At 53.1% G+C, this 24,904-nt stretch overlaps 1 protein-coding gene across 1 annotated transcript; it reads right to left on the bottom strand.

Annotated features, from left to right (window-relative positions):
• Positions 1-1,424: 1,424 nt before the first annotated feature.
• RP1L1 (RP1 like 1) lies at positions 1,425-20,667 on the bottom strand. Its single transcript, XM_073018630.1, has 8 exons — positions 20,059-20,667; positions 12,341-12,482; positions 6,319-9,458; positions 5,953-6,111; positions 3,907-5,421; positions 3,487-3,858; positions 3,121-3,327; positions 1,425-3,057 (listed from the first exon to the last, which is right to left on the bottom strand). Exons 1-8 carry the CDS (start codon positions 20,665-20,667, stop codon positions 1,912-1,914), a joined length of 7,290 nt encoding a protein of 2,429 aa, XP_072874731.1. The 3' UTR covers positions 1,425-1,911.
• Between the last annotated feature and the right edge of the window lie 4,237 nt (positions 20,668-24,904).

Raw genomic sequence — 24,904 nt, 5'->3', positions numbered from 1 at the left:
TTTTTTTCTTTTGAGACAGTCTCGCTCTGTCACCCAGGCTGGAGTACAGTGGCACAGTCTGGGCTCACTGCAACTTCCGCCTCCTGGGTTCAAGTGATTCTCCTGCCTCAGCCTCCTGAGTAGCTAGGATTACAGGCACGCACCACCACACCCTGCTAATTTTTGTATTTTTAGTAGAGATGGGGTTTCACCATGTTGGCCAGGCTGGTCTCGAGCTTCTGACTTCAGGTGATCTGCCCGCCTTGGCCTCCCAAAGTGCTGGGATTACAGGTGTGAGCCACCACGCCTGGCACATGTCAAAATGTTTAAATAACATCTCCACTTGTAGACAGAAGACTGCAGACATGTAGAGATAGCAGATACCCAAACTTTGTGTGGATACATTTAGATAATTAGTGGGCAGTACCTGCCATTGTAGCACAGACTCCATTTTAATACATTTGGATGCCACCAAATGCTCTGGTGTATGCAGGAAAGCCAGTAAGAACCAGTCAAAGACATTCTACCCCGTCCAGGAGCTCTCTTACCTGCATGGGGCTCAGTCTAAGCCCTGCTTTTGAAGGGTGTGCAGAGAGGCCATTTTTAAAATCTTACAAATGAGAAATAGAATTTTAAAAAATTATAAAGGACACAGGCAAATCAATTCATTAAAAGAAAAAGCAGCTGGGATCTCAGTAGAAAAATGGGTCAAAAGCATGCACACATCATGTACATTCAAATAGTTTTTTAAAACCCTAGAAAAAATTTTAATTTCATTAGTTATCAAATATATATCTAAGACAGTACTGCATTACAATAAGGTACTATTTTTTTGCCAATAAAATTTCCAAATGATTTTTCAATTTTGATGACAATACCAAACACTGATCATACTGTCATCATGAGTACAGATCTTTAGAAAAAACAATTTGGCTGCAGGATATCAAAAGCCTTAAAAATGTTGATATCCTCAGTAATTCCATGCCTGGGAGTCTATCCTAAGGAATTAATCAAAAGTTCAAGAAAAAAAAAAAAAGTGTTAAGAACAAAAGAAGGGAAACCATGTAAAAGGTTAAAAATAGGAAAATGAGAAAGTATTCAATATACTCATTAACGGCACATTATTCAGGGGTTAAAAATATAGGTTTATGATGATAAATAGAGATAAATAGAGGAAATTCTTACATTTTTAAGTTTTTAAAACGTGTGTGTGTATATATATATAAAGAATCATCTCAACTGTAAAATGGTTAGAAAAGGAGGAGAAGGAAATACATCCAATTGCTAACAGAAGTCTCTGAGTGATGGGATTATTTCTTACTACCTGCTTTTTTGCATTTTCCATTTTTTCATTACAAAAAGTATGAATTGAGGAAAAGCAACTTGGACTTTGGGGCTGAGAACAAACTTTATCCAACGACTCTGAAGTTATCTGCTTTGCCCAAGTATTTCTGCAGAGTCACCAAATACATTCAAGACTAGAAAAACAGTACCTGAAAGTCAAATGAGGTGAGTGCCAACAGAGGCCAAGGAGAAAAGTAACAGAAGATCAATAGGGAGAAGATGGAGAGAAACACTTGCTAGCAGAAAACAAACCCACAAACAAAAGCAAAACTGGAGCCTTTCCAATCAGTTCCATCTTTTGGGCTCTGAAGACAAATGAATGGGAACAGGGCTGGCCTCCGATAACCGGGCAGATCCGCAGACCCCCTTTCTTCACACTGCGTGTGGGACGGGCCACAGAGTTCTCTGAAGCTTCTGGACTTAGAATCCTGGGAGAGCATGGCATAGGCTGTGTCCTTGGCACGTCCTTGGTCTTCGTCCATGTGCTGTGGACATCTCCAGTGGACTGAGCATTGCTCAGTTTTGTAGGAAAAATATGAATGAAAACAGAGCTCCCAAGCTCATGATCATTTTGCAGCTTGATCTTGTCTAGAAATCTAAGTCATCTTGGCCAAAGCCGTCCGCCCTGCCCACTGCCTTGGTGGGGGCGAGATTTCCGAGTGTCTGGTCCTCTTGAGGGTCACAGCCTTCACTGGCCCCCTGCTCTGGAGTCCTTGTGTCTGAAGGGGCCTCTTCTGGCTCAGAAGTGGAACTTTCTGGATACATCCTGGTGGCCTTCCTCTCTGCATGAGGGGCCCCCACGGACTTGGCGTCAGGGCTCCTTGTGTCTCCACATACACGGCCGTCTTCTGAGTCTTTCCGCCAGCTGTCGCCCTGAGAGGATGCTCTGGAGGAGGAGGGGCCTGTTTGGGAGGCTGGCTTTTGGTGGGGAGTGTCTCCACCTGGGGAAGGGGGTGGAGTGGGCCTGTCCTCGGGGACTGGGCTGCTGCTTTCAGAAGCCCCCCCAGACTGGCCATCTCCTAGACTGACCTGAGGGCTCCCCTTTTTCTCACCTTGAGTTTCTCCTTCCGACTCTGGCTGGGCCTCCCCTTCAGCCTCCAGGGCCTCTACACCTTCTGACTCTGGTTGGCCCTCCCCTTCTACCTTTGGGGTCTCTACACCTTCTGACTCTGGCTGGACCTCCCCTTCTGCCTCCTGGGCCTCCCCTTCTGCCTCTGGGGCCTCTACACCTTCTGACTCTGGATGGGCCTCCCCTTCTGCCTCCGGGGCCTCGACACCTTCTGACTCTGGCTGGGCCTCCCCTTCTGCCTCCTGGGCCTCTACACCTTCTGACTCTGGCTGGGCCTCCCCTTCTGCCTCCTGGACCTCTCCTTCTGCCTCCTGGGCCTCCCCTTCTGCCTCTGGGGCCTCTACACCTTCTGACTCTGGCTGGGTCTCTTCTTCAGCCTCCTGGGCCTCTATACCTTCTGACTCTTGCTGGGCCTCCCCTTCAGCCTCCAGGGCCTCGACACCTTCTGACTCTGGCTGGGCCTCCCCTTCTGCCTCCTGGGCCTCGACACCTTCTGACTCTGGCTGGGCCTCCCCTTCTGCCTCCTGGGCCTCCCCTTCAGCCTCCTGGGCCTCCTTTTCTGCCTCCTGGGCTTCCTCTTCTGCCTCCTGGGCCTCTACACTTTCTGACTCTGGCTGGGCCTCCCCTTCAGCCTCCTGGGCCTCCTCTTCTGCCTCCTGGGCTTCCTCTTCTGCTTCTTGGGCCTCTACACCTGCCTCTGGCTGGGCCTCCCCTTCAGCCTCCTGGGCCTCCCCTTCAACCTCTGGGGCCTCTACACCTTCTGACTCTGGCTGGGCCTCCCCTTCTGCCTCCTGCATCTCCCCTTCAATCTCCGGGGCCTGTACAACTTCTGACTCTGGCTGGGCCTCCCCTTCTGCCTCCTGGGCCTCCTCTCCTGCCTCTTGGGCCTCTGCACTTTCTGACTCTGGGGGAGCCTCCCCTTCTGCCTCCTGGGCCTCCCCTTCAGTCTCTGGGGCCTCTACACTTTCTGTCTCTGACTGGGCCTCCTCTTCTGCCTCCTGGGCCTCTACACCTTCTGACTCTGGCTGGGCCTCCCCTTTTGCCTCCTGGGCCTCCCCTTCTGCCTCCTGGGCCTCCCCTTCAACCTCCAGGGCCTCTACACCTTCTGACTCTGGCTGGTCCTCCCCTTCTGCCTCCTGGGCCTCCTCTCCTGCCTCTTGGGCCTCTGCACCTTCTGACTCTGGGGGGGTCTCCCCTTCTGCCTCCTGGGTCTCCCCTTCAGTCTCTGGGGCCTCTACACTTTCTGTCTCTGGTTGGGCCTCCTCTTCTGCCTCCTGGGCCTCTACACCTTCTGACTCTGACTGGGCCTCCCCTTTTGCCTCCTGGGCCTCCCCTTCTGCCTCTGGGGCCTCTACACCTTCTGACTCTGGCTGGGCCTCCCCTTCTGCTTCCTGCATCTCCCCTTCAACCTCCTGGGCCTCTACACCTTCTGACTCTGGCTGGGCCTCCCCTTCAGCCTCCAGGGCCTCCTCTTCTGCCTCTTGGGCCTCTGCACCTTCTGACTCTGGCTGGACCTCCTCTTCTGCCTCCTGGGCCTCTATACCTTCTGACTCTGGCTGGGCCTCCCCTTCAGCCTCCGGGGCCTCTCTGCCTTCTGCCCCATCACTCTGTCCTGGATCTTGGTCACCTCCTGCCACAGCTTCACCCTGCAAGCTGTCCTCATGCCCAGAGCCCTGGCCCCTAGTTTCTCCCCTTTCACTTATGCCCTCTCCCTCCTGCTCGGCTTCCCCCAGCTCGCTGCCCACACTGGTTTCGCTGTTGTGGATTTTCCCTTCCCTCTCCTGAGCCATTGCATCTCCCTCTGCCTCCTCCAGTTTGGGATCTTTGTCTCTGTCGAGTCTCTGGCTTCCCTCGCCATCCTCACCCTGGTCCACTCCAGGCCCATGGCCCAGCCCCGGTCCTGGCCCTCCCTCTGCTCCCTGGACAGTCCTGATGCTCGTGGGGTCTGTGCAGGTCTCGCCAGGGGCCACCTCTGCTGCCTCCCCAACGGTGTGTTCTTCCCTCTTCCTCTGCAGAATCTGCTGCAGGTCAAAGGCCTCTTTGATGGGACCTCTGGTTGCCCCCATTGTGGCCTTGGGGGACGCAGGGCTCACTTTCTTCCTCACACAGGCCTCGCAGGGACAGAACTCCTCGCCCTCCCCCTCCTCACCCAGCTGGCTCCCCAGGGCTGTGCTGAGGGCTGGCTCGTCCTCCAGGGTGAAGGAGAAGGGCCCCAGGCCCAGGGTCCGCTCAGAGAAGGCGGAGAGGTTGCGCAGGCCCCGGAGACGGTGTCTGCGCTGCTGGGTCTGCAGGAGCAGCTCCCCAGTGAGGGCCTCCCTGGGAGGCCCCAGCACCATCCGCCCCGCCCGGCCCTGGAGCTTCTGGAGCTCTCTCTCGGTGCTGTCCTGGAGGCGCTGGGCCACATCCTGCTGCAGCTCAGCCGTCATCTGGTCCAGCAGGTCACTGTCCTGCAGGCCCCAGCGCGCTCGGAGCTCAGCCACTGCGCCGGAAAGGTGGGCCAGGAAGGCCTTCTCCATCTTCTTCAGCAACACGGACACCCAGATGGGGTCGCAGTCCAGAGCCGCTCTGCAGGTCACCGAAGAGCTCCTCTCTGCAGCCCCAAGCAGGGGTTGGGCCTGCGTGTGCTCCTGGCCCATCATGGCGGCTCCGGGCGGCTTTTCCAAGCCAGGCTCAAGCTGGGAGCCACTTTGACTCTCGCTGGCACTTGGGTCCGTCTCGCTGAGATGACTAGCGGGTTCTGTGGGTTCCTCTGTGCCCTCTGGGGGGCACGGCTCTGCAGAGGCTCTTCCTGCTTCCTCCTCCTGGATTGGGTCACCTTCCCAGGAGCCTTCCCCATCCGGAGAGCCGGCCTCTGACAATTCCTGCCGGCCGACGCTTCCTTCTTCTGGAAGCCCTTCCTCTTTGAGACCCTCTTCAAGAGCCTCTTCTTGCAGTCCTCCTTCTGGTCCTTCTTTAACTTCCTCTAACTGCGCCCCCTCTTCTTGCAGCCCTTCTCCTCCTGTTTCTTCTTTAATTTCCTCTAACTGCGGCTCTTCTTCTTGCTGTCCTCCTTCTGTTCCTTTAGTTTCCTCTGACTGCGCCCCCTCTTCTTGATGCCCTTCCTCTTCTGTTCCTTTAGTCCCCTCTAACTGCACCCCCTCTTCTTGCAGCCCTTCTGTTTCTTTAGTTCCCTCTAACTGCACCCCCTCTTCTTGTGGTCCTTCTCCTTCTGTTTCTTCTTTAATTTCCTCTAACTGCGCCTCTTCTTCTTGCTGTCCTTCTTCTGTTCCTTTAGTTTCCTCTAACTGCGCCCCCTCTTCTTGATGCCCTTCTCCTTCTGTTCCTTTAGTCCCCTCTAACTGCACCCCCTCTTCTTGCAGCCCTTCTTCTCCTGTTTCTTCTTTAATTTCCTCTAACTGCGCCTCTTCTTCTTGCTGTTCTTCTCCTTCTGTTCCGTTAGTTTCCTCTAACTGCACTCCCTCTTCTTGCAGCCCTTCTTCTGTTTTAGTTTCCTCTAACTGCACCCCCTCCTCTTGCAGCCCTTCTCCTCCTGTTTCTTCTTTAATTTCCTCTAACTGCACCTCTTCTTCTTGCTGTCCTTCTCCTTCTGTTCCATTAGTTTCCTCTAACTGCACCCCCTCTTCTTGCAGCCCTTCTTCTGTTTTAGTTTCCTCTAACTGCACCCCCTCTTCTTGCAGCCCTTCTCCTCCTGTTTCTTCTTTAATTTCCTCTAACTGCATCTCTTCTTCTTGCCGTCCTTCTCCTTCTGTTCCATTAGTTTCCTCTAACGGGACCCCCTCTTCTTGCAGCCCTTCTTCTGTTTTAGTTTCCTCTAACTGCACCCCCTCTTCTTGCAGCCCTTCTGTTTCTTTAGTTCCCTCTAACTGCAGCCCCTCTTCTTGCAGCCCTCCTCCCTCTGTTTCTTCTTTACTTTCCTCTAATTGCACCTCTTCTTCTTGCATTGTGTTTTCAGCTAACTGCTCCAGGTTCGAGCTCGCCCTCTGCTCCTCACTGTCTCTTTCTGCTTCATCCTCATTGGTGGCACAAGCACAGGCTCGGGAGTTCAGGAAGGCTGGGGAACAACACTGCTGTTGGTTTTCCAGATCCCCTGGGTTCTCAGAAGTTCTGGAATCAGACCTCTGGTTGGAGGTTTTCAGGGGCAGCTCTGTCCCCTCAGGGACCAGGGCACCATCCATGGCACAGGGTACGCTGCTCTCCCCTGAGCCTCCGGAGCCACTGCTGATGTCCACACCAGAGGAGGAGGTGGGTGTGAAGTTCTCCGTCACGGCATGGGACCCAAGGTCTGGCAGAGCCTCGTTCCATGTGAGCTCCCAGAGGCCTGAGTCTAACTGGTCTTCCCCAAGGTCGCATCCTGGCCACAGGTCCTTCGAGATGCTGAGCAGCTCCTGGTACCGAGGGGAGTCTTTGAACCTCACTTTGCTGGCAGGAGACCCAAGGTCTTCATCAAAGAACTGAAGACTGGCCAGACAAGTAATGAGGGCCCCGGCTGAGCGGCTGAGTCTCCTGGCCATGGGCCTAGACACTTCGGGCATGCTGCTGGGCCGGCCCTGCTTGGAGCCCATCAGCGCCCTCATCATCTGCGTGGAGGCAGACACCCGACCAGGAAGTGCCCGCAGGCTCACCCCGCAGCTGGCTGGGTCCTCTCTGTCCGCTCCGGCCTCTGCAGGGGCCTCGGAAACTCCCTCTGGAGCTGCCCCTTGGGGAACACCCTCTCCTGATTGGGGACCAGCATCACTACTCCCTGGGAGGGCTCCCTCTGGCTCCGGGTCCTGGCTGGGGTCCCCTTCCAGGGGCTGTTGTCCGGCCAGAGCTGGCTCCCCCAAGCCTTCTAGAGAATGGTCATCCCCAGGGTCCACCTCGGGGCCTCTCAGGCCACCCCCTGCTGCACCTGTGGTCTCGTCCACCATCTCATATGTCATGAGTACGGGCTCTTCTGGAATGTTGTCCAGCCATTCACGGACCACAGCCTCTGGAGACGAGCGGGGCAGAGAGCTGGGTGACACACTGCTGGCCTCCTCCTGCCCCTGCGGGCCTCCCCAACTCCTCGAGGTCTCCTCCTGGGACAGCCCCCCAGATCCCACATCCTGGCTGGCACTGCTTCTCCTCGATGCCCCTGAACTGGGCCCCAGGGACAGTGTGGGGCCTGCCTGGTATGTCCCCTCCCTCTGCTGGCTCCCACCTGGCCTCCGGGCAGCACTTCGGTGGCTGCTACCGGTGCTCCCACAGCTGGAAGAGCGCCTCTGAGGGCAGGGCCGCCCCCTGGGCGGGGTGGGACAGTACCTGCCACACAGCCAGTGGGCCTCAGGGGAGGGTCCCCGCTGGGCCTCTTCGGCCTGTGAGTGGCAGCAGCTTTGGTGGGGGCCCACCGCCCCTTGCTCAGGCCGTCCAACCTGCAGAACCAAGGGCGAGGAGGGTTGGGGGGTGTCCCTGGCCTGTTCCCCCAGGCTGGCAGCCCCAGATTTTGAGCAGGAGTCGGATGTGTGGGGTGGTGTGGGGTCCGGCGAGCATGTCCTGGACCCCGTGTCCCCTGCCCACCCGACAGAGGGAGCGTTGTTGGGGGAGACCCCAGAAGCACAATCTGAGTGTCCTGCAGGGGTGACAGTGGCACTGCTGATTCCCAGAAGGTCCTGGGAAGGAAGAGATCCCAAAGAGGGAGGTCTCAGGTTCCCGGAGGCCTGTGTCCTGGTGCTCAATGAGCTTCCAGAAGATCGTGGCACTGAGCCATCCCGGCAGGCCCTTCGCCGCTCAGGAGGCCTCGGCACTTGCTTGGTTACAGAGGAGTCCAGCGGGCTGTGGGTGTCCTTGCAGTAGCGACACTGCCTGGGATGGCCTCTCGGGGCCACTCGGCCAAGGCCAGGGCTGCTGGGTGAGGACGTTGCACTGGCCCGGCTTCTGTGGCTTCTCCGCTCCTGCTGGGATGAAGCGGAGGTGGAAGGGGTAGAAGAGGCTCCTTCCGAGTCCCAGGAGCCAGAAAGGCCAGGAACCAGAGGCTCCCTCTTCACAGACGCCCCCCTGGCCTGTTCAGTGCCCCGTCCTTGCATCTCTGCCTGCAGGTCCTCACTCCTTAAAGATGAAAGACTTGGAGCTGGAGAACCAGGGTTGCCTCCCTTGGTGGCCTCCTGCTGAGAGGTCTCAGCCCTTGCCTTGCCTGGGCAGCCCCGGGGCCGCCCGCCCCATTCGCTGGATCCCTCGTGAGACCCGGTGCTGGCCGACGAGTCCGAAGAAGCCCCTTCCTCACTCCGGGCCCTGGGTGTCAGGCGGCCGCCTTGCTCTGGGCTGCCCAGCCCGGCTCCATCTGTGCATAGGCTGGGGTCCTCACCCGGGCTCCCTCCAGCTTCCTGCTCAGCCCCTCTCTGGGCAGAGGGGCTGCCGCTGTCCACCCTGTCTTGCGGGGTCCTGGGGCAGCAGGAGGAGTCTGGCTCTGAGCCCTCGGGGTGGCCAGTGCTGGAGGCTGGGCTGGCACTGTCCAGGCTGCATCTCTCCCTCCCGGCAGCCCCGTGGCCCCACAGGCCACTGCAGCGGACGTGCTGGGCCAGCCCCCACCTCTTCCGAGTCGCCACTCTCTCCTCCTGGGAGGCATGCAGGGGGTTCGTCCAGATTTCATACTTGGGCCCTGGCTGCCCGCCTCGGCCAAAGGCTTCCCCGCATCTCACCCTGCAGGGCCGGGGTCCCCACACCCCAGGCTCCGAGAAGCCCCAAGGGTAGCCCTCCCACACACAGCAGAGGGGGTCCACCTCCCCCAGAATGGGGTCTTCCCCGCTGGCTGCCGTGAGGGCGCTGGCCCTGCCCATCCTCCGGGACCACAGGAGTGTGTCCTCGCCGACCAGATGGAAGCGTACTTTCATCTCCACGGACAGGCTGCCGTCCTCATTCATGCGGACCTTCTTCTTCATGTCATCGCCGGCCACCAGCGGGCCTGGCTGCGCTGGCGTGTCCTGAGGGTGCCTGTCAGGAACAGGGCCCACCGGGGGGTTGCTAGGAACAGGCCTCTCTGGCAGCTGCGGCCTGCTGCCTGGCCGGGACCGCGAATGGATCACACTCGGCTTGGTCTTTGGCCCCCAGCTCCCTGGCACGCAGTGAAGAGGAAAAGAAAAGAGGAAAAGATTGTGAGCCATGGGGACAGCATCAGGCTAAAGGAATAAAATAGTCATGAGCCTCCCATGACCTGAACACCACCACTGCCTCCAAAATGCACGGTAACGGCTGGGCATGGTGGCTCAGGCCTGTAATCCAAGCACTTTGGGAGGCCGAGGCGGGAGGACTGCCTGAGCTCAGGGTTTCAAGACCAGCCTGGGCAACTTAGTGAGACACCATCTCTACAAAAAAAAAAAAAAAAAAAAAAAAACAAATTAAAAAATAATTAGCTAAGCACAGTAGTATGCCCTTACAGTCCTAGCTTCCTGGCTACTCGGAAGGCTGAGGCAGGAGAATCCCCTGAGTCCCCGAGTTCGAGGCTGCAATGAACTCTGCCACTGCACTCCAGCCTAGATGACAGAGCAAGACCATTAAAAAAAGAAAAGAAAAAAAAAAGCATGATAAGGGCAGAGCTATTCTAGAATGACAGTCCACAGAGCTACCAGTCTGTGAACTGGCATCGTCTAGCAAGGAGAACTTGAGTCTGAATTCAGTCTCAACTCTGCCACTTACTAGCTGCATAGTTTTTGGCAGAGCCTGTTTTCTGAACCATAAAATAAGCATAATAATATTGATTGGTTCAGTTCGTATTGATGCATGGCTATGCATAGAAAACTTCCTCTCTAGTTGCTAGCACACAGTAGGCTCTCAAGAGATGGCAGACTTGGCAGGCAGAGTGGCAGTGCCGAGAGCTTGCTCTTGGCCCTCCTCATGCCCACACCCAGCACAGTAGGTGAAATCAATAAACTGCTGCATATGACCCTGATTGTAAACTGTTATATGCTCTGTGATTACTGGTGGTGATTTTTCACCCTCATCAAGCTCCTGGGTTGATAAATGACTTCAGGGAAGGACCTGGGCTCACGATATCAGGTCCTGCTAGTCAAGCCTGCACCGCAGCCATGAAAAAGAGAAGAAGAAAGGGCTGCTGGGGATGCAAAGGAGTTGTTCTAAGAAAAAATGAGCCAGGCGCGGTGGCTCACGCCTGTAATTCCAGCACTTTGGGAGGCCAAGGCAGGCGGATCACCTGAGGTCAGGAGTTCAAGACCAGCCTGGGCAACATGGGGAAACCCTGTCTCTACTAAAAACACAAAAAATTAGCTGGGCGTGGTGGTGGGTGACTGTAATCCCAGCTACTCAGGAGGCTGAGGCATGAAAATCACTTGAACCCCGGAGGGGGAGGTTGCAGTGAACCTAGATCACATCACTGCACTCCAGCCTGGGTGACAGAGCAAGACTCTGTCTCAACAACAACAACAACAACAACAACAACAAAAAAAAAAAAAAAAGGAAGAAAGAAAGAAAAAGAAAAAGAATAAATGAATGAAGCCCCTAAGTGCTTTCAAATTCCATCTCCTGAGCCAACATGTGGCAAGAGGGTAGGGCTAGCTGACAGAGGCTGAGCTGATGACCAGCAAAAGAACAGACCCCAGGTGCACATCTGGGCAGAAGATGACTTTACCCAGTCCTGCCCCTCCACAGGGACCAAACACGACTGGAGACTCCTCCAGGGAGGGGCCCAGAGTAAACTGTCCTTGTGCCTCCAGTGCCTGGCCTACAGTGATCACCGAGCCTGTCCTTGTTGGTGTTTCTGAGCTTTTCACAAAGGATAGTACTTTGTTTACTCACCAAATTTTTCCATTGTCAGACTGCATTTGTTAATTGTGCTTTTAAAAATAAGTGTGTGGTTTTAGAAAATAACATAGTCCAGACTGTGGCTGTTTGGCTGGGTATATGGTTGGTTGGATGGACGGATGGATGGATGATCCGTGGTCATGGTTAGTGTTAGTCCTTTTGACCTCCGTGCCGGCCACCACTGTTGTCTGAGACCATCGTGACCCTGAAAGGATGCAGCGCCACACACAGGGACCATTGCTGCCATGATGTCATGGCCACTGTAGTTGTTTCTTTTTTGAGACAGGGTTTCTGTTCCCAGGCTGGAGAGCAGTGGCACGATCGTGACTCACTGAAGTCCCAAACTCCTGGGCTCAAATCATCCTGCCGCCTCAGCCTCCTGAGTAGCTGGGACCACAGGCATGTGCCACCATGCCTGGGTAATTTGTTCATTTACTTATTTATGTTTGTGGTAGAGGCAGGGTCTTGCTCTGTTGTCTAGGCTTGTCTTGAACTCCTGGGCTCAAGTGATCCTCCTGTCCTGGCCTCTCAAATTGCTGGGAATACAGGTGTGAGCCTCTGCACCTGTGGTTCTTAATAAAATTTATTTTAGATTCTAGAAACTTCAAGTTCAAGATAGCTTAACCCTGTTCCATTATTTATTTATTTATTTATTTTGAGACATGATCTTGCTCTGTCACCCAGGCTGCAGTGAAGTGGTGTGATCACAGCTCATTGCAGCCTCAACCTCCTGGGCTCGAGTGATCCTCCCACCTCAGCCTCCCAAGTAGCTGGAGCTATAGGCATGTGCCATTATGCCTGGCTTATTTTTTTGTATTTTTTTTTAGAGACAGTGTCTCATTATGTTGCCCAGGCTGGTGTCCAACTCCTAAACTCAAGCAATCCTCTCGCTTTGGCCCCCCAAACTGCTGCAATTACAGACATGAGCCACCGTGCCCAACCTCTGTTCCTTTTATATACCAAACACTGCCCTCTCCTATCTTGGTCAAATGTTCAACCCAAGTAAGGTTGACAGTACTGAGAAGGAGGAAGAGGCAAGAGACATCCCAAAATTACTGGGATACCCGAGATTTGGGGCCAAAGGGAAGTTTCCTGAATTACCTGGAAGGGTATCCACTCAACCCTACTGAACCACCATCCAGTGAAAATCAGATGAGGGAAACCCAAAAACCAACTCACTGTTTTTGTTTCTTGAAGTCAGCCCAGATAAAGTTTCAGCTTCACTTCTCCTGGCATTTTCCATGGCTGGGGGTCTGAAGGCCTCATGCCCGGCACACACCAGCACAGAAGGGCTGTGCAGCAGGGCCTGCAGCGAGTCCACCTGAGAGAGGAGCGGGTGGGGTCAGGAGGCCTGGGCTGCAGAAACCCCTCTACCCTGAGGCCTTGGGGGGGAAGAATCCAGTCTCACCAGCCGTGTCCTGATTTCTGCACATCTCACTCCAGACTCCTGGTCCAAGGAGGGGTCTTATCCACTCCCCATAACACCTCCATCACTAGCTGGAGGCTGAGGTCCCACCACCACGATCTCCCGCTCTACCTACACCCCTCCTTCCACCAGGTGTGAGGCCTGTGATCAAAGGGCACTCTGGATGCCCCTGCTGCAAAAGACTTCTGTAGGCTGCATTTCTGCTCACATGTCCACCCTCCAGAATATGTATTCCCTGAAGCAACTGGAGCAGCACGCCCTCCAGCTCCCACAGCGGGGCCCGATTCACTCTCTCACCCTTTTCCCAAATGGAGGAGCCTCTGTGCTGCCTGACCTGTGTTTTCTGGTACAATCTGAGTCTGTTGCCTCTGTCTCTGCCTCTGCCCAAGTGGAGGCGACAGGGGCTAGGCACCACTCTTCCTACAGGGACCCCTTCCCTTCCAGACTCCCGCAATGGTCTCTGGGCTCCTGACCCTCCCCAGATCCATCAGAATGTCCCCTGCCCACTCCTGGGCTCAGGGCAGGCTCAGGGCAGGATTCCATTCCGGGAAACAGGTCCCTGGACCCAGAGACGCCTGCAGATCTGAGGGTTTGCACTACTGATGGGATTACATTGTAATTAGCAATGCTGGGGAATGTACTCCATCTTTAAAGCACAGAGCACGTTCTTTTGCATTCTCTAAAATTATAAGGATATGCTCATTAACAAAAAAATGAAAAAAAGAGGGAATATTACATTCTCTTCCCCAAAAAATGTCATAGAAGTTTGTTGTGCACCAGATCTTTCAGCCTAGGTAATTAGAAGTTTGTTTTAAATGACGAGGTCCATTTCTTCTTTGATTTAGATTCCTAGTCCATCAAAAATTTCAAACATGACCCAAGTCTATCAATTCATGGATGTAGTCATGCTTCTAGGGAATCAAACTCTCCAAGGAAGAAGAAAAAATTGAAGACTAAATGATGCTCCCATTCCTAGGGAGAGGTAGAAGTCTAAAATCTACAGGAAAAGGAGCATTTTCAAGAATGACTATCCAGGAGGGAACCTGAAAGTTGATAATCATGTCGCAGTCCTTCCTGGGGAGAAATGAGGTCATTATATTTACACAAACTCTCACAGCTCTGCAATAAGTCTAGATGAAAATATCCGAAGTCTTTTTTCTCCAGTTCACTCATGTTATACCAGCTCTCTTCCCATCACCGCACCCACTAAACTACAGCTAACTGAAGGTGGGGACCTCGTCTTATTTGTCTGTTTATGCGGCACATGCTAGTCCACGGTAATGCACACTAACTCAAAAGCATCCTTGCATTACATTGTAATTAGCAATGCTTGGGGATGTATTTCCATCTTTAAAGCAGAGAGCTTGTTCTTTTTCATTTTCCAAGCATTAATGTTGGCTCTATCATTGGCCAGCTATGCAACTAGGAGCAAATTACTTAACCTCTGTGCCTCACTTTTCTTATCTGTCCCAAGGGGATAATAATATCAGCTACCAGATGCAGTGGCTCACGCTTGTAATCTCAGCACTTTGGGAGGCTGAGACGGGTAGATCCCTTGAGCCCAGGAGTTTGAGATTAGCCTGGGCATCATGGTAAAACCCCATCTCTACTAAAAAGACCAAAAAAAAAAAAAAATTAGCCGGGTGTGGTGGTGGGTGCCTGTAATCCCAGCTGCTCAGGAGGCTGAGGCAGAGAAGTGCTTCAACCCAGGAGGCAGAGGATGCAGTGAGCCGAGATCGCACCGCTGCACTCCAGCCTGGGTGACAGAGTGAAACTCCATCTCAAAAACAAAAACAAAAAAATGAACAAAAAAGCCCAATAAAATTAGCCAGGCTTAGTGGCATGTGCCTGTAGTACCAGTTGCTTGGAAGGCTGAGATGGGAGGCTCACTTGAGCCCAGGAGGTTGAGGCTGCAATGAGCTGAGATTGTGCCACTGCACTCACACCTGGGCAACAGAACCGGACCCTGAATCAAATATTAGTAATAGTAATTAATAAATTAATAATAGTAATATCAGCTACCTCATGAGTTTGTGTGGTGCATGCTATGCCCCAGACCAGCTGCTTCTATCCCACTCTCTTTCTGGTGTGCGTTCCAGTACTGCACAGGTTTCTTTCTTTGTTTTGGTTTCGGTGGGTTTTTTTTTTTTTTTTTTTTTTGGTATGCTTGTTTGTTTTTTGAGATGGAGCCTTGCTGTGTCACCCAGGCTGTAGTGCAGTGGTGCAACCTCCACCTCTCGGGTTCAACCTCCACCTCCCGGGTTCAAGTGATTTTCCTGCCTTAGTTTTCCCAGCTACTGGGACTGCAGGCACACACCACCATGCCCGGCTAATTTTGAATTTTTAGTAGAGACGGGGTTTCCCCATGTTGGCCAGGCTGGTCTGGAACTCCTGACTTCAAGTGATCCACCTGCCTCAGCCTCCCAAAGTGCTGGGATTACAGGTGTGAGCCACCGCACCTAGCCCAGTACTGCAGTTTAGAAAGCTGCCAGCCCATTTCCTGAACGTGCTTGCAGCTTAGGATCTAAATGCGAAATAAGTCCCACGAACTGATGCACTTGCACAGGGCATGAACACGGCAGTGAAGCAGGGGCCATCTTCCTTTTGTTCCTGACTCTTGCCACAAGCAAAAGGAAGTCAAAGATGCAGAGAGGTGTGTGCTCCTGAGATATCAAAAGATGCCCTCGTTGTTCTAGTACCCAACATCTTCCCATCTGGGATCCCAGCAATGGTGGGGTAATTCAGAGCTCAGTCATTCCAGAGGCAACTCCCCCAGCCCACTTTCCTCATTTCCTAGACATCCCGGACAGGTCGGTCTGTGACATTCTGGGAATCTTTTCCAGGAATCCAGCCTGTGCTCCTCTAGCCTTTCACTGAATCTCTAGGCATCAAACCCTCTGAGTGTAATTCCTTCCTGCTTAAGATGCCAAGAGAGGGCTGGGCACAGTGGCTCACACCTGTAATCCCAACACTTTGGGCTGCCAAGGTGGACAGATCATCTGAGGTCAAGAGTTCAAGACCAGCATGGCCAACATGGTGAAACCTCACCTCTACTAAAAATACAAAAGAAAAAAAAACAAAAAACAAAAAAAACATTAGCTGGGCATGTTGGCAGGTGCCTGTAGTCCCAGCTACTTGGGGAGGCTGAGGCAGGAGAATTGCTTGAACCCAGGGGGCAGAGGTTGCAGTAAGCCAAGATCATGCCACTGCACTCCAGCCTGGGTGACAAAGGGAGACTCCATCTCAAAAAAAAAAAAAAAAAAAAAAAAAAAAAAAAAAAAGATGCTGGAAAGGATTCTGTTTCCTGTACTGAAGCATGGATGATACAGTGTATCACATCAGAGGTGGCTGCAGGCAATGAACCTTCAAGGATAGGAATCTGGGATTCGTGTTCTCATCTGGTTGAAGGTGGTGATAAACTGGTGACAATGGGACATTCATAGCGCATGGCACACAGTGACAAAATAGTTCTTAGGTGGTCCCCTCTCATAGTAGAAAGTAGTGCTTCCTGAGAGCAGGACTTTGACCCTCCACTGGCTGCCGGGATAGCCTCTCACAATGAGAGTAAGAGCTGCAAGGGCTATGAAGGGGGCCGGCTGCTTCTGACTTTTGAAAAATGGCAAGCTCAAGATCTAAGCCCTGGTTCAAGGACGACCAGAGGACTTGGGGGCTTCTGCAACTGCTGTCAAAGAGTCTTTTTTCTCTTGTCAAAACTCAGACGCAGAACTGCTTCTGCTGGTGGCTGAAAGACAACTGAACTGGGTGTTAGCTGTTCCATCAAGCCATAAAGCAGGGGTGGTGTGCAGAAGTGGTCCCTGATCACCAGGTGGAGATGACGTGCACTAGATCAGGCTCAAGAAGCTTGACTGAGGCCTCAGTTAAGTTGCTCGAGCAGGTGGCTCACACCCCAGCTCATCTCCTCCTGCTGCATTCCCATCTCTCCTCAGCACACACCTATGACTTCCTGGGAAATTCCCCCTCCCAGCTAACTGAAGAAGAAAAGATTCAATTCCGGCTTTCAGACGGTTGCACAGAGTATGTTGACATGACCCAGAGTTGACTGCTGCATGACAGACCCGGTTTGGCCATGAAGGGCAGTGGGGAAGGAAAACCCAGGAGACAGTGTGATTTGGTGACTACTCAGAAGAAGCAATGGCAAGAGGTTCTAGAGCAATTTATGGGCAATGGTTAGCAGTTAAATCTGACAATCAAGGGGCTGGAAAGGAAGGGGACTGGAGGATGGGTGACAGGAAGTCCAGAGAAGGACCTGTGAATGGATCGTTGAGAACTGGCCTAGAGGGTAAGAACATTGGTGTCCCATGTGGTTGTTTACCAAAAAGTGAAAATCCTGAGGATGCATTGACCAGCTCTGTAGAGTCAATCATCCTCTTCCTTCAGCCACCCCAGGGCATGCTCAGGCAGTTCCTGAACACAGTGGCACAGAAGCATCAACTAGCAGCAGACGCTCCACTCCATTCAAGCAAACGTGGCTGCCACCTTTGCTCGGGGCCTGATCTGCTAAAAGCAGAGACCAGTGATTCGTATCAGACCTTGAGGGACACAGCCAGACCCCTAGTGGAAAGAACCCCTCTGATTTGGTGGCATTCAGCAATCTGTGCCAACTGTAATCCTGCTTCACAGGTAGATTTTGCACCTGGCCATCATCCTTCTCCACCCTCCATGGACTCACTGAATGCCTTGCTCATCCTTGCCAAAACCTATGAAGATTATTTCCACCCAAAGGACTGATTTTACAGCAAAGATTTGAGAAGATGGACTAACACCCATGAATCTCACGGTGTGGCCACGTACCCCATCATACAAAGTAGCTCTAACTTATAGAACAATGGAATATTCTACGGAAGATCCAGTTTGGACAGCATCTAGAAGACATCACTTTATGATGTTGGGCTGTTGTCTTACAGAATGTGATATGTGCTCTGAACTGGCTGATACATAGTGCCGTTTCTCTGGCGACTAGGACACCTGTGTCTTAGTCTACTACACCTGTGACCTCACTGCAAACATTCTGCTTTCCATCCTAGCAGTTTCAGTCTCTGCAAGCTATACAGTGAATTCCATGGGTGTTAGTCCACTGTCTCACTTCTTTTGCTACAAAATTAGTTCTTTGGATAGAAGTAAGTTGCATGGGTTATGGCGTGGGTTTGGAGGTCTCAGGACCCAAGGGAGTATGTTCCCCCTTAGAAGACACAACAGTGGGCTGGGCACGGTGGCTCATGCCTGTAGTCTCAGCACTTTGGGAGGCCGAGGCAGGTGGATCACCTGAGGTCAGGAGTTCGAGACCAGCCTGGCCAGCATGGTGAAACTCCATCTCTACTAAAAATACAAAAATTAGCTGGGCATAGTGGTGGATGCCTATAATCCCAAGGAGGCTGAGGCAGGAGAATTGCTTGAATCCAGGAGGCAGAGGTGGCAGTGAGCTGAGATTGCGCCACTGCACTCCAGCCTGGGCGACAAGAGTGAGACTCTGTCTCAAAAAAAAAAAAAAAAAAAAGGAAGACACAACAGTGGCCCCATGGAGCTAAAGCTGAGATGGTCACCTGGTACGTACAAGGCTTCTCATGACAATGAACCAGTAGGTAACAAGGAGGTTCTGTGTTGGATGGGGTGGTTGGTTCTGATTGTCCAAGGGGGAAATAGGGCTACTATTACACAATGGGACAGGGAGGAAGTCATCTATTCCCCACGCAGCCCATTGGCTGTCATGTCCAGGGATAAACATGAATAGAAGACCATGGCAGCCCCATGTAGTGAGGAACCCCAAAGGCTCAGACCCCTGAGGAATATGGTTTGATCACTCTGCCAAGTACATAACCATAATCAGCTGAGGTGTTGGTGGGAGACAGAGGAACAGGGAGTGGAGAGTGGAAAGAAGCTTTAAACACCAACGATGGCCTTGCAGTAGATAGTCTAATTTTTTTCACAACTCTGCTAGGTATACATATTAATCCATTTCCCTTTTCTTTGCTCTTTATTTCCTATACTACTTAACATAGGGTACTTTGATGGTGCTGAACTACATAAGTAGACCTTGAGACAGATGATATCAAGGTGAGGTTGTCACAGAATAGAAGGGTCCAGTGATAATGTGGTTGTGGGGAGAAGGTGAATGTGTTTTTTATTGTCGGAGGGAGAGCTCTATTACTACATGAGTGCATGTTGCTGTGGCTGATGTTTATAATGAAGTTTTTGTAATGATGCTATGATTTTTTTTTGAGACGGAGTCTGGCTCTGTCACCCAGGCTGGAGTGCTGTGCACGACCTTGGCTCACTGCAGCCTCTGCCTCCCAGGTTCCAGTGATTCTCCTGCCTCAACCTCTTGAGTAGCTGGGATTACAGGTGTGTGCCACCACACCTGGCTAATTTTTGTATTTTTAGTAGATATGGGGTTTTGCCATGTTGGCCAGGCTGGTCTCGAACTCCTGACCTCAGGGGATCTGCCTGCCTCAGCCTCCCAAAGTGCTGGGATTACAGGCATGAGCCACCGTGCCCAGTGATACGATGTTTAAGAAGTATTGATGGAGTGGTGCATACAGATGTTAAGTAGCAACAGGACTGAATCTTGAGGAGACTGTGAATTAGATCAGTCAACCTCCATCCTCTGCTCTGCCCACCTTTGGTGGAAATTCATGTTCTGCAGAACCTGGAAAGGCAAAAATTACATTCACGAGTGTCCTTAAACTCAATAATCATAGCAGCTTCCAGCAGAGGTAGTAGCTTCCTGCACGTGCTGGGAGCCATTCCTGCAGACCCAGCTTCCAATTCACTCTCTGGCTTCCCACAGATGAAGCCCTCCAATGCCCTGTATTAAATCACTTTCTGCTTGAAGTACCTTGAGTAGTTTGTTTCCTGCACTGAACTCCTGCGATAATAGGTTACTGGATAAGACAACAATAAGAGTACACAAGGCTGCTGGGTGCAGTGGCTCACGACTGTAATCCCCAGCACTTTGGGAGGCCGAAGCCGGTGGATCACCTGAGGTTGGGAGTTTGAGACCAGCCTGACCAACATGGAGAAACCCTGTCTCTACTAAAACTACAAAATTAGCTGGGCATAGTGGGACATGCCTGTAATCCCAGCTACTTGGAGGCTGAGGCAGGAGAATCACTGGAACCCGGAAGGCAGAGGTTGCAGTGAGCCGAGATCGCGACATTGTCCTCCAGCCTGGGCGACAAGAGTTAAACTCCGTCTCAAAAAAAAAGAGTATGCAAGGCACAATGCCTGCCACTTACCACATGCCCACATGCTCTCTAAATGTACCTAAAAACGTGAATTACAGCTGCTTGTTGATTAATTGACTTGACTGAGTGTCTCCATGCTATTCACCTTTAATTAGTAGCAGGGCAATCAAATGCCTCTTTTTAAGGAATAATCTCCCTCTTCCACGTGAGTATTTTTACCTGAGGTCTAAAGAACTTTTTCAAGGAACTGTCAGACCCCGACAGCCTACCTTTTTCCCGCTGGTTGTGTACAGCTGCTTCACAGGGAAGCGCAGGAGATCTGAGGCTTTGCTGAGAAAGGCGGCCAGGTTCCTAGTATTCCTGTGACTGAGAACCACTGTCTGCTGGAGGCGTGGGTCCATGTTCTTAACCAGCAGTATCCTCCGGGGGGTTTTAAGACTCTTCCGGGAGGAGGAGGTTCCTGGGGCTTCACGCCGGCCTTGGATATCCCGCAGCTGCTGAGCAGTGGGGCTTCTCCCCTGTGGCCGGCCTGGCCCACTGGGGGTCTTGGGGTGTTTCTTATCAGAGCAGAAGTAGCAGCCACCATCTTCCAGCTGCTCCAGGGCGCTGAGGCTGTGCAGGCCCCGGGGTGTGGTGACGGAGCGCACCCCAAAGGAGAGAGGCACGCGCTGGGAGAGCTCGTCCATGAGGGCGCTGAAGGTCTTAAAGGCGCGCTGGTGAACGGCCAGGCGGACCCCAGCAAACTGCGGATCCCCTCGCTTGAGGAAGGTGATCTTCTTGGCTGGTGTGACCTTGGTGACTGAGGGGGTGCGAGCCACAGAGGGCAGGAGGCACTCACGGTGGCGCGGGGCCTGGGCATCCCTCGGGGTGCTGTTCATGGTGTGGGGGCTCCAGCAGCTGTAACAGGTCAGAGGAAGAGGGGTCAGAGAGCAGCCTGGGGGACTGACATTTCCTGTCTCTCCCCATCTTTATAGAGGTGCTTCCTGCCCACCCCGAATGTGCTCCACACCACTTAGGAGAGGCAGGCGAATCTATTTGGATGGAACAGAAGGAAAGACAAAAGCTGGGCATGGGACAGATCTGAGTTCAAATTCCAGCCCCGTGGATCCCTTGAGCTCAGGAGTTCGAGACCAGTTGGGCAACGTGGCAAAACCCCATCTCTACAAAAATACAAAAATTAGCCAGATGGTGTGCACCTGCGGTCCCAACTACTTGGGAGGCTGAGGTGGGAGGATGGTTGGAGCCTGGCAAGTTAAGGCTGCAATGAGCCATGATCATGCCACTGCACTCTAGCCTGGGCAATAGAGCAAGACCCTGTCTCAAAAACAAAAAAAAACAAAAAAACAAAAAACTCCATCTCCACCACCTACTCCTGTGTGGCCCAGGTGAAGGATGCAATCTGGATTTTGGTGGCCCCCCATCTGTAAAACGCAGCCATAGCCACACTGCATAGTGGTTATGATCATTAGATGAGTCTAGACATGAAAGCACCTGGCACTGAGCAAGTATTAATTGTTTTTGAGACAGACTCTCACTCTGTTGCCCAGGCTGGAGTGCAGTGGTGCACTCTCAGCTCACCGCAACCTCTATCTCCTGGGCTTAAGCGATTTTCATGCCTCAGCCTCCCGAGTAGCTGGGATCACAGGTGTACGCCACCACACCCAGCTATTTTTGTATTTTTGTAGAGACGGAGTTTTGCCATAATGACCAGGCTGGTCTCAAACTCCTGACCTCAGGTTATCCACCCACCTTGGCCTCCCAAAGTGCTGGGATTACAGGCATGAGCCACCACACCCGGCAATAAATCTTTATTTATTTCCTTCCTCTTGTTTCTCTTGCTCACTTCCACCAACCTTGAACCTTTTTGAATAGTATTTCGGTGGTTTGTCTCTAAGGAGGTGGGCAAATAAGGAGAGGACCATGAAACACACAGGTACAAAGGCTGGACGGAGACTCGGGAGGCTCGGGCAGCATACCCCTGCTCATGAGGTCTCCCTGTGTGGCCCCTGGGGGTTCTCGCCTCCTTGGACTCCCCCTCTCCAGGGGTGAGATGTTGGGTGAGAGGGCTGGAGGGGAAGGCATGGGTTTCAAGCCACACAGGGACGGGGTACAGACAGGGAGGCTTGGAGCTCTGTGTCCTTAACCCAAAGGGGGTGCCACTGTTTGAAGCTGTGTGCCTTCTTCATTATATGTTGAGGTTTGCTTTCATAGAAACATGCTGCCTCTCACATTCTCCTGAAGACTGTGCAAGGTGCATGATAAACCCTACAGGTGAATATCCCAGCCACGGCTGCCATCATTGGAGAGGGGGGCTCAGAGCTGCTGTCCGAGGCTAAGGCCAGTCTCCCACAGTCCATTCCTGCTCCCACTGTCCCCCGGAGAGGAGCCTCACATAGGGCTGCACAGGCTTTCTATGCTTTTCTGTGTTCTTCCCAGCTCAGGAGGCCACGCCTGCTCTGGGCACCTCACCTCCTGCTTCTTGCTCACATGGGAATCCACCATTCCCCCCAGGCTGCCTGGCTCCAAGGGTTTCCTGCAGGGTGGCCCCAGCCCTGTAGCCCTGGCCTGGCTTTCCTCTTTTGAAGAGTTTTACTCAGCCCCCAAAGCCTGGGGAGCCCCCATCTTCAGTGCAGCTTCTCCGACAGTTCCCACCCCTGGGCCTGCGTCCTTTCTGGCCAACTCCACCAGGGCCCAGGAGGCAGAACCTGTCTGTGCTCCCCGGGGCTCCAGCCCCATGTTCCGCACAGAGTCGGGCTGAGAAATGCACACAGATGAGTCAAGCGGATGCTTCCTAGAGCCAGGCCTGTTGGAAGTTGGCCCCGAGCACTTACCAGAGGCAAGGAGTCGTCCCAGCTTACAGGTGGCTCAGCCCAGGACCCCCGTTAGTGTACAGGCCATGGGCAGCCACGGTCCTCCCTGGCTGTGGCCACTGTGCCCATTTCTGGGGTAGCTGGGGCCCCCATCTTCCCTTCTCACCCTCCTCTCCACGTAGCCCCATCTGTCCCAAGAGATAGAACTCTTCTCTCTTTTTCAAAATCGTGGTGCAGAGAAAGACCTGTTAATCTGACCTCATCTCTGACACAAGCTTTATAATTAGCTGGGCTGCCTCCTCCCACCCAGCATTTAATCCCTCGAAGCTGTTCTTCCCAGCCCTCGGCTCACCTTCCTGCAGAGCTGGAGCACTTCCCCCAGACACTGCTGTGGGACAGCCCTTCTTCCAACATCTTTTCATTTGCACCTGCCACTGTGAGCCCACCTTGCCCCCAGTGTCGCTGTGTCTCTCAGCATCATGTCCCAGCATTATTGTATCATCCAGCTTCATTGCCCCTAGAATCACTATATCCCCAGCAGCACCATGTTGCCAACACCCTCATGTCCCTAGTGTCATCATGTCCCTCAGCATCATGATGTCTTCAGCATCACTGTGTTCCCAGCATTAAATGTCCCAAGCATCGCCATGTGCCATGTGCCCAGCACCACAATTACGTACCAGCACCGCCGTGTTCTCACCATCACAATGTCATCAGCACTTCCATGGTCCAACATTACCATGTGCCCAGTACCACCATGTCTTCAGTGTCACCATGTCCCCGAGCATCGCCATGTCCCCAAAATGACCATGTCCTCTAGCATTACCATGTCCCCAGGACCTCCATGTCCCCAGTACCTCAATGTCCTCAGCACTTCCATGTCCCCAGAATCATCGTGTCCCCAGCATTGCCGTGTCCCCAGCAAAGCCATGTCCGTAGCACCTTCATGTTCCCAGGACCTCCATGTCCCCAGCATTACCATGTCCCTAGAATCACATGTCCTTAGAGTCACCATGTCCCCAGCATCACTGTGTCCCCAGCACGGCATCACATGTCCCCAGCATCGATATGACTCATTGTCACCCTGTCCCCCAGCATCACCATGGCACTAAAATGACCATGTATATCCCCAGCACCACTATGTCCCCAGTACCTCCATGTCCCCGGCATCACCATGTCCCCAGCACCTCCATGTCCCCAGTATCACCATGTCCTCAGCACCCCCATGTCCCCAGCATCACCATGTCCCCAGCACCTCCATGTCCCCGGCATGACCCTGTCCCCAGCACCTCCATATCCCTGCATCACCATGTCCCCAGCACCTCCATATCCCTGCATCACCGTGTCCCCAGCACCTCCATATCCCTGCATCACTGTGTCCCCAGCACCTCCATATCCCTGCATCACTGTGTCCCCAGCACCTCCATGTCCCTGCATCACTGTGTCCCCAGCACCTCCATGTCCCTGCATCACTGTGTCCCCAGCACCTCCATGTCCCTGCATCACTGTGTCCCCAGCACCTCCATGTCCCTGCATCACTGTGTCCCCAGCACCTCCATGACCCTGCATCACTGTGTCCCCAGCACCTCCATGTCCCCGGCATGACCCTGTCCCCAGCACCTCCATATCCCCGGCATCACCGTGTCCCCGGCACCTCCATATCCCCGGCATCACTGTGTCCCCAGTACCTCCATGTCCCTGCATCACTGTGTCCCCAGCACCTCCATGACCCTGCATCACTGTGTCCCCAGCACCTCCATATCCCTGCATCACTGTGTCCCCAGCACCTCCATATCCCTGCATCACTGTGTCCCCAGCACCTCCATGTCCCTGCATCACTGTGTCCCCAGCACCTCCATGTCCCTGCATCACTGTGTCCCCAGCACCTCCATATCCCTGCATCACTGTGTCCCCAGCACCTCCATATCCCTGCATCACTGTGTCCCCAGCACCTCCATGTCCCTGCATCACTGTGTCTTCAGCACTGTCTTGTCCCCCGTATGACCTTATTTTGCAGCCATGGGGAAGGAAGTTGCAAACGTGGAAGGTTTTCTTCTTGGGAGAGGTGTCACCTTCCAGGCCTCACTCTCAGAATACCCATCACATTCTCCACACATTGTCACTCATGACTCACTCTCTCATGTATCCAACAAAGATTTCTGAGCCTCTATTGTATCAGGCTCTGCATGGTATCCTGAGATGCAAACACGAGTAGGACATGGCACCGATCTTCAGAAACTTCACATTCCAGTGTGGCAAACAGACATGCTCCTACACACAGTAATAAATGTTCTGATGTGTATAT

This window comes from Chlorocebus sabaeus, chromosome 8 (genome assembly GCF_047675955.1).
Source record: "Chlorocebus sabaeus isolate Y175 chromosome 8, mChlSab1.0.hap1, whole genome shotgun sequence".
Lineage (NCBI taxonomy): Eukaryota > Metazoa > Chordata > Mammalia > Primates > Cercopithecidae > Chlorocebus > Chlorocebus sabaeus.
Note: the sequence above shows the minus strand (reverse complement) of the source record. Positions and strands in the feature narration are given on the sequence as shown.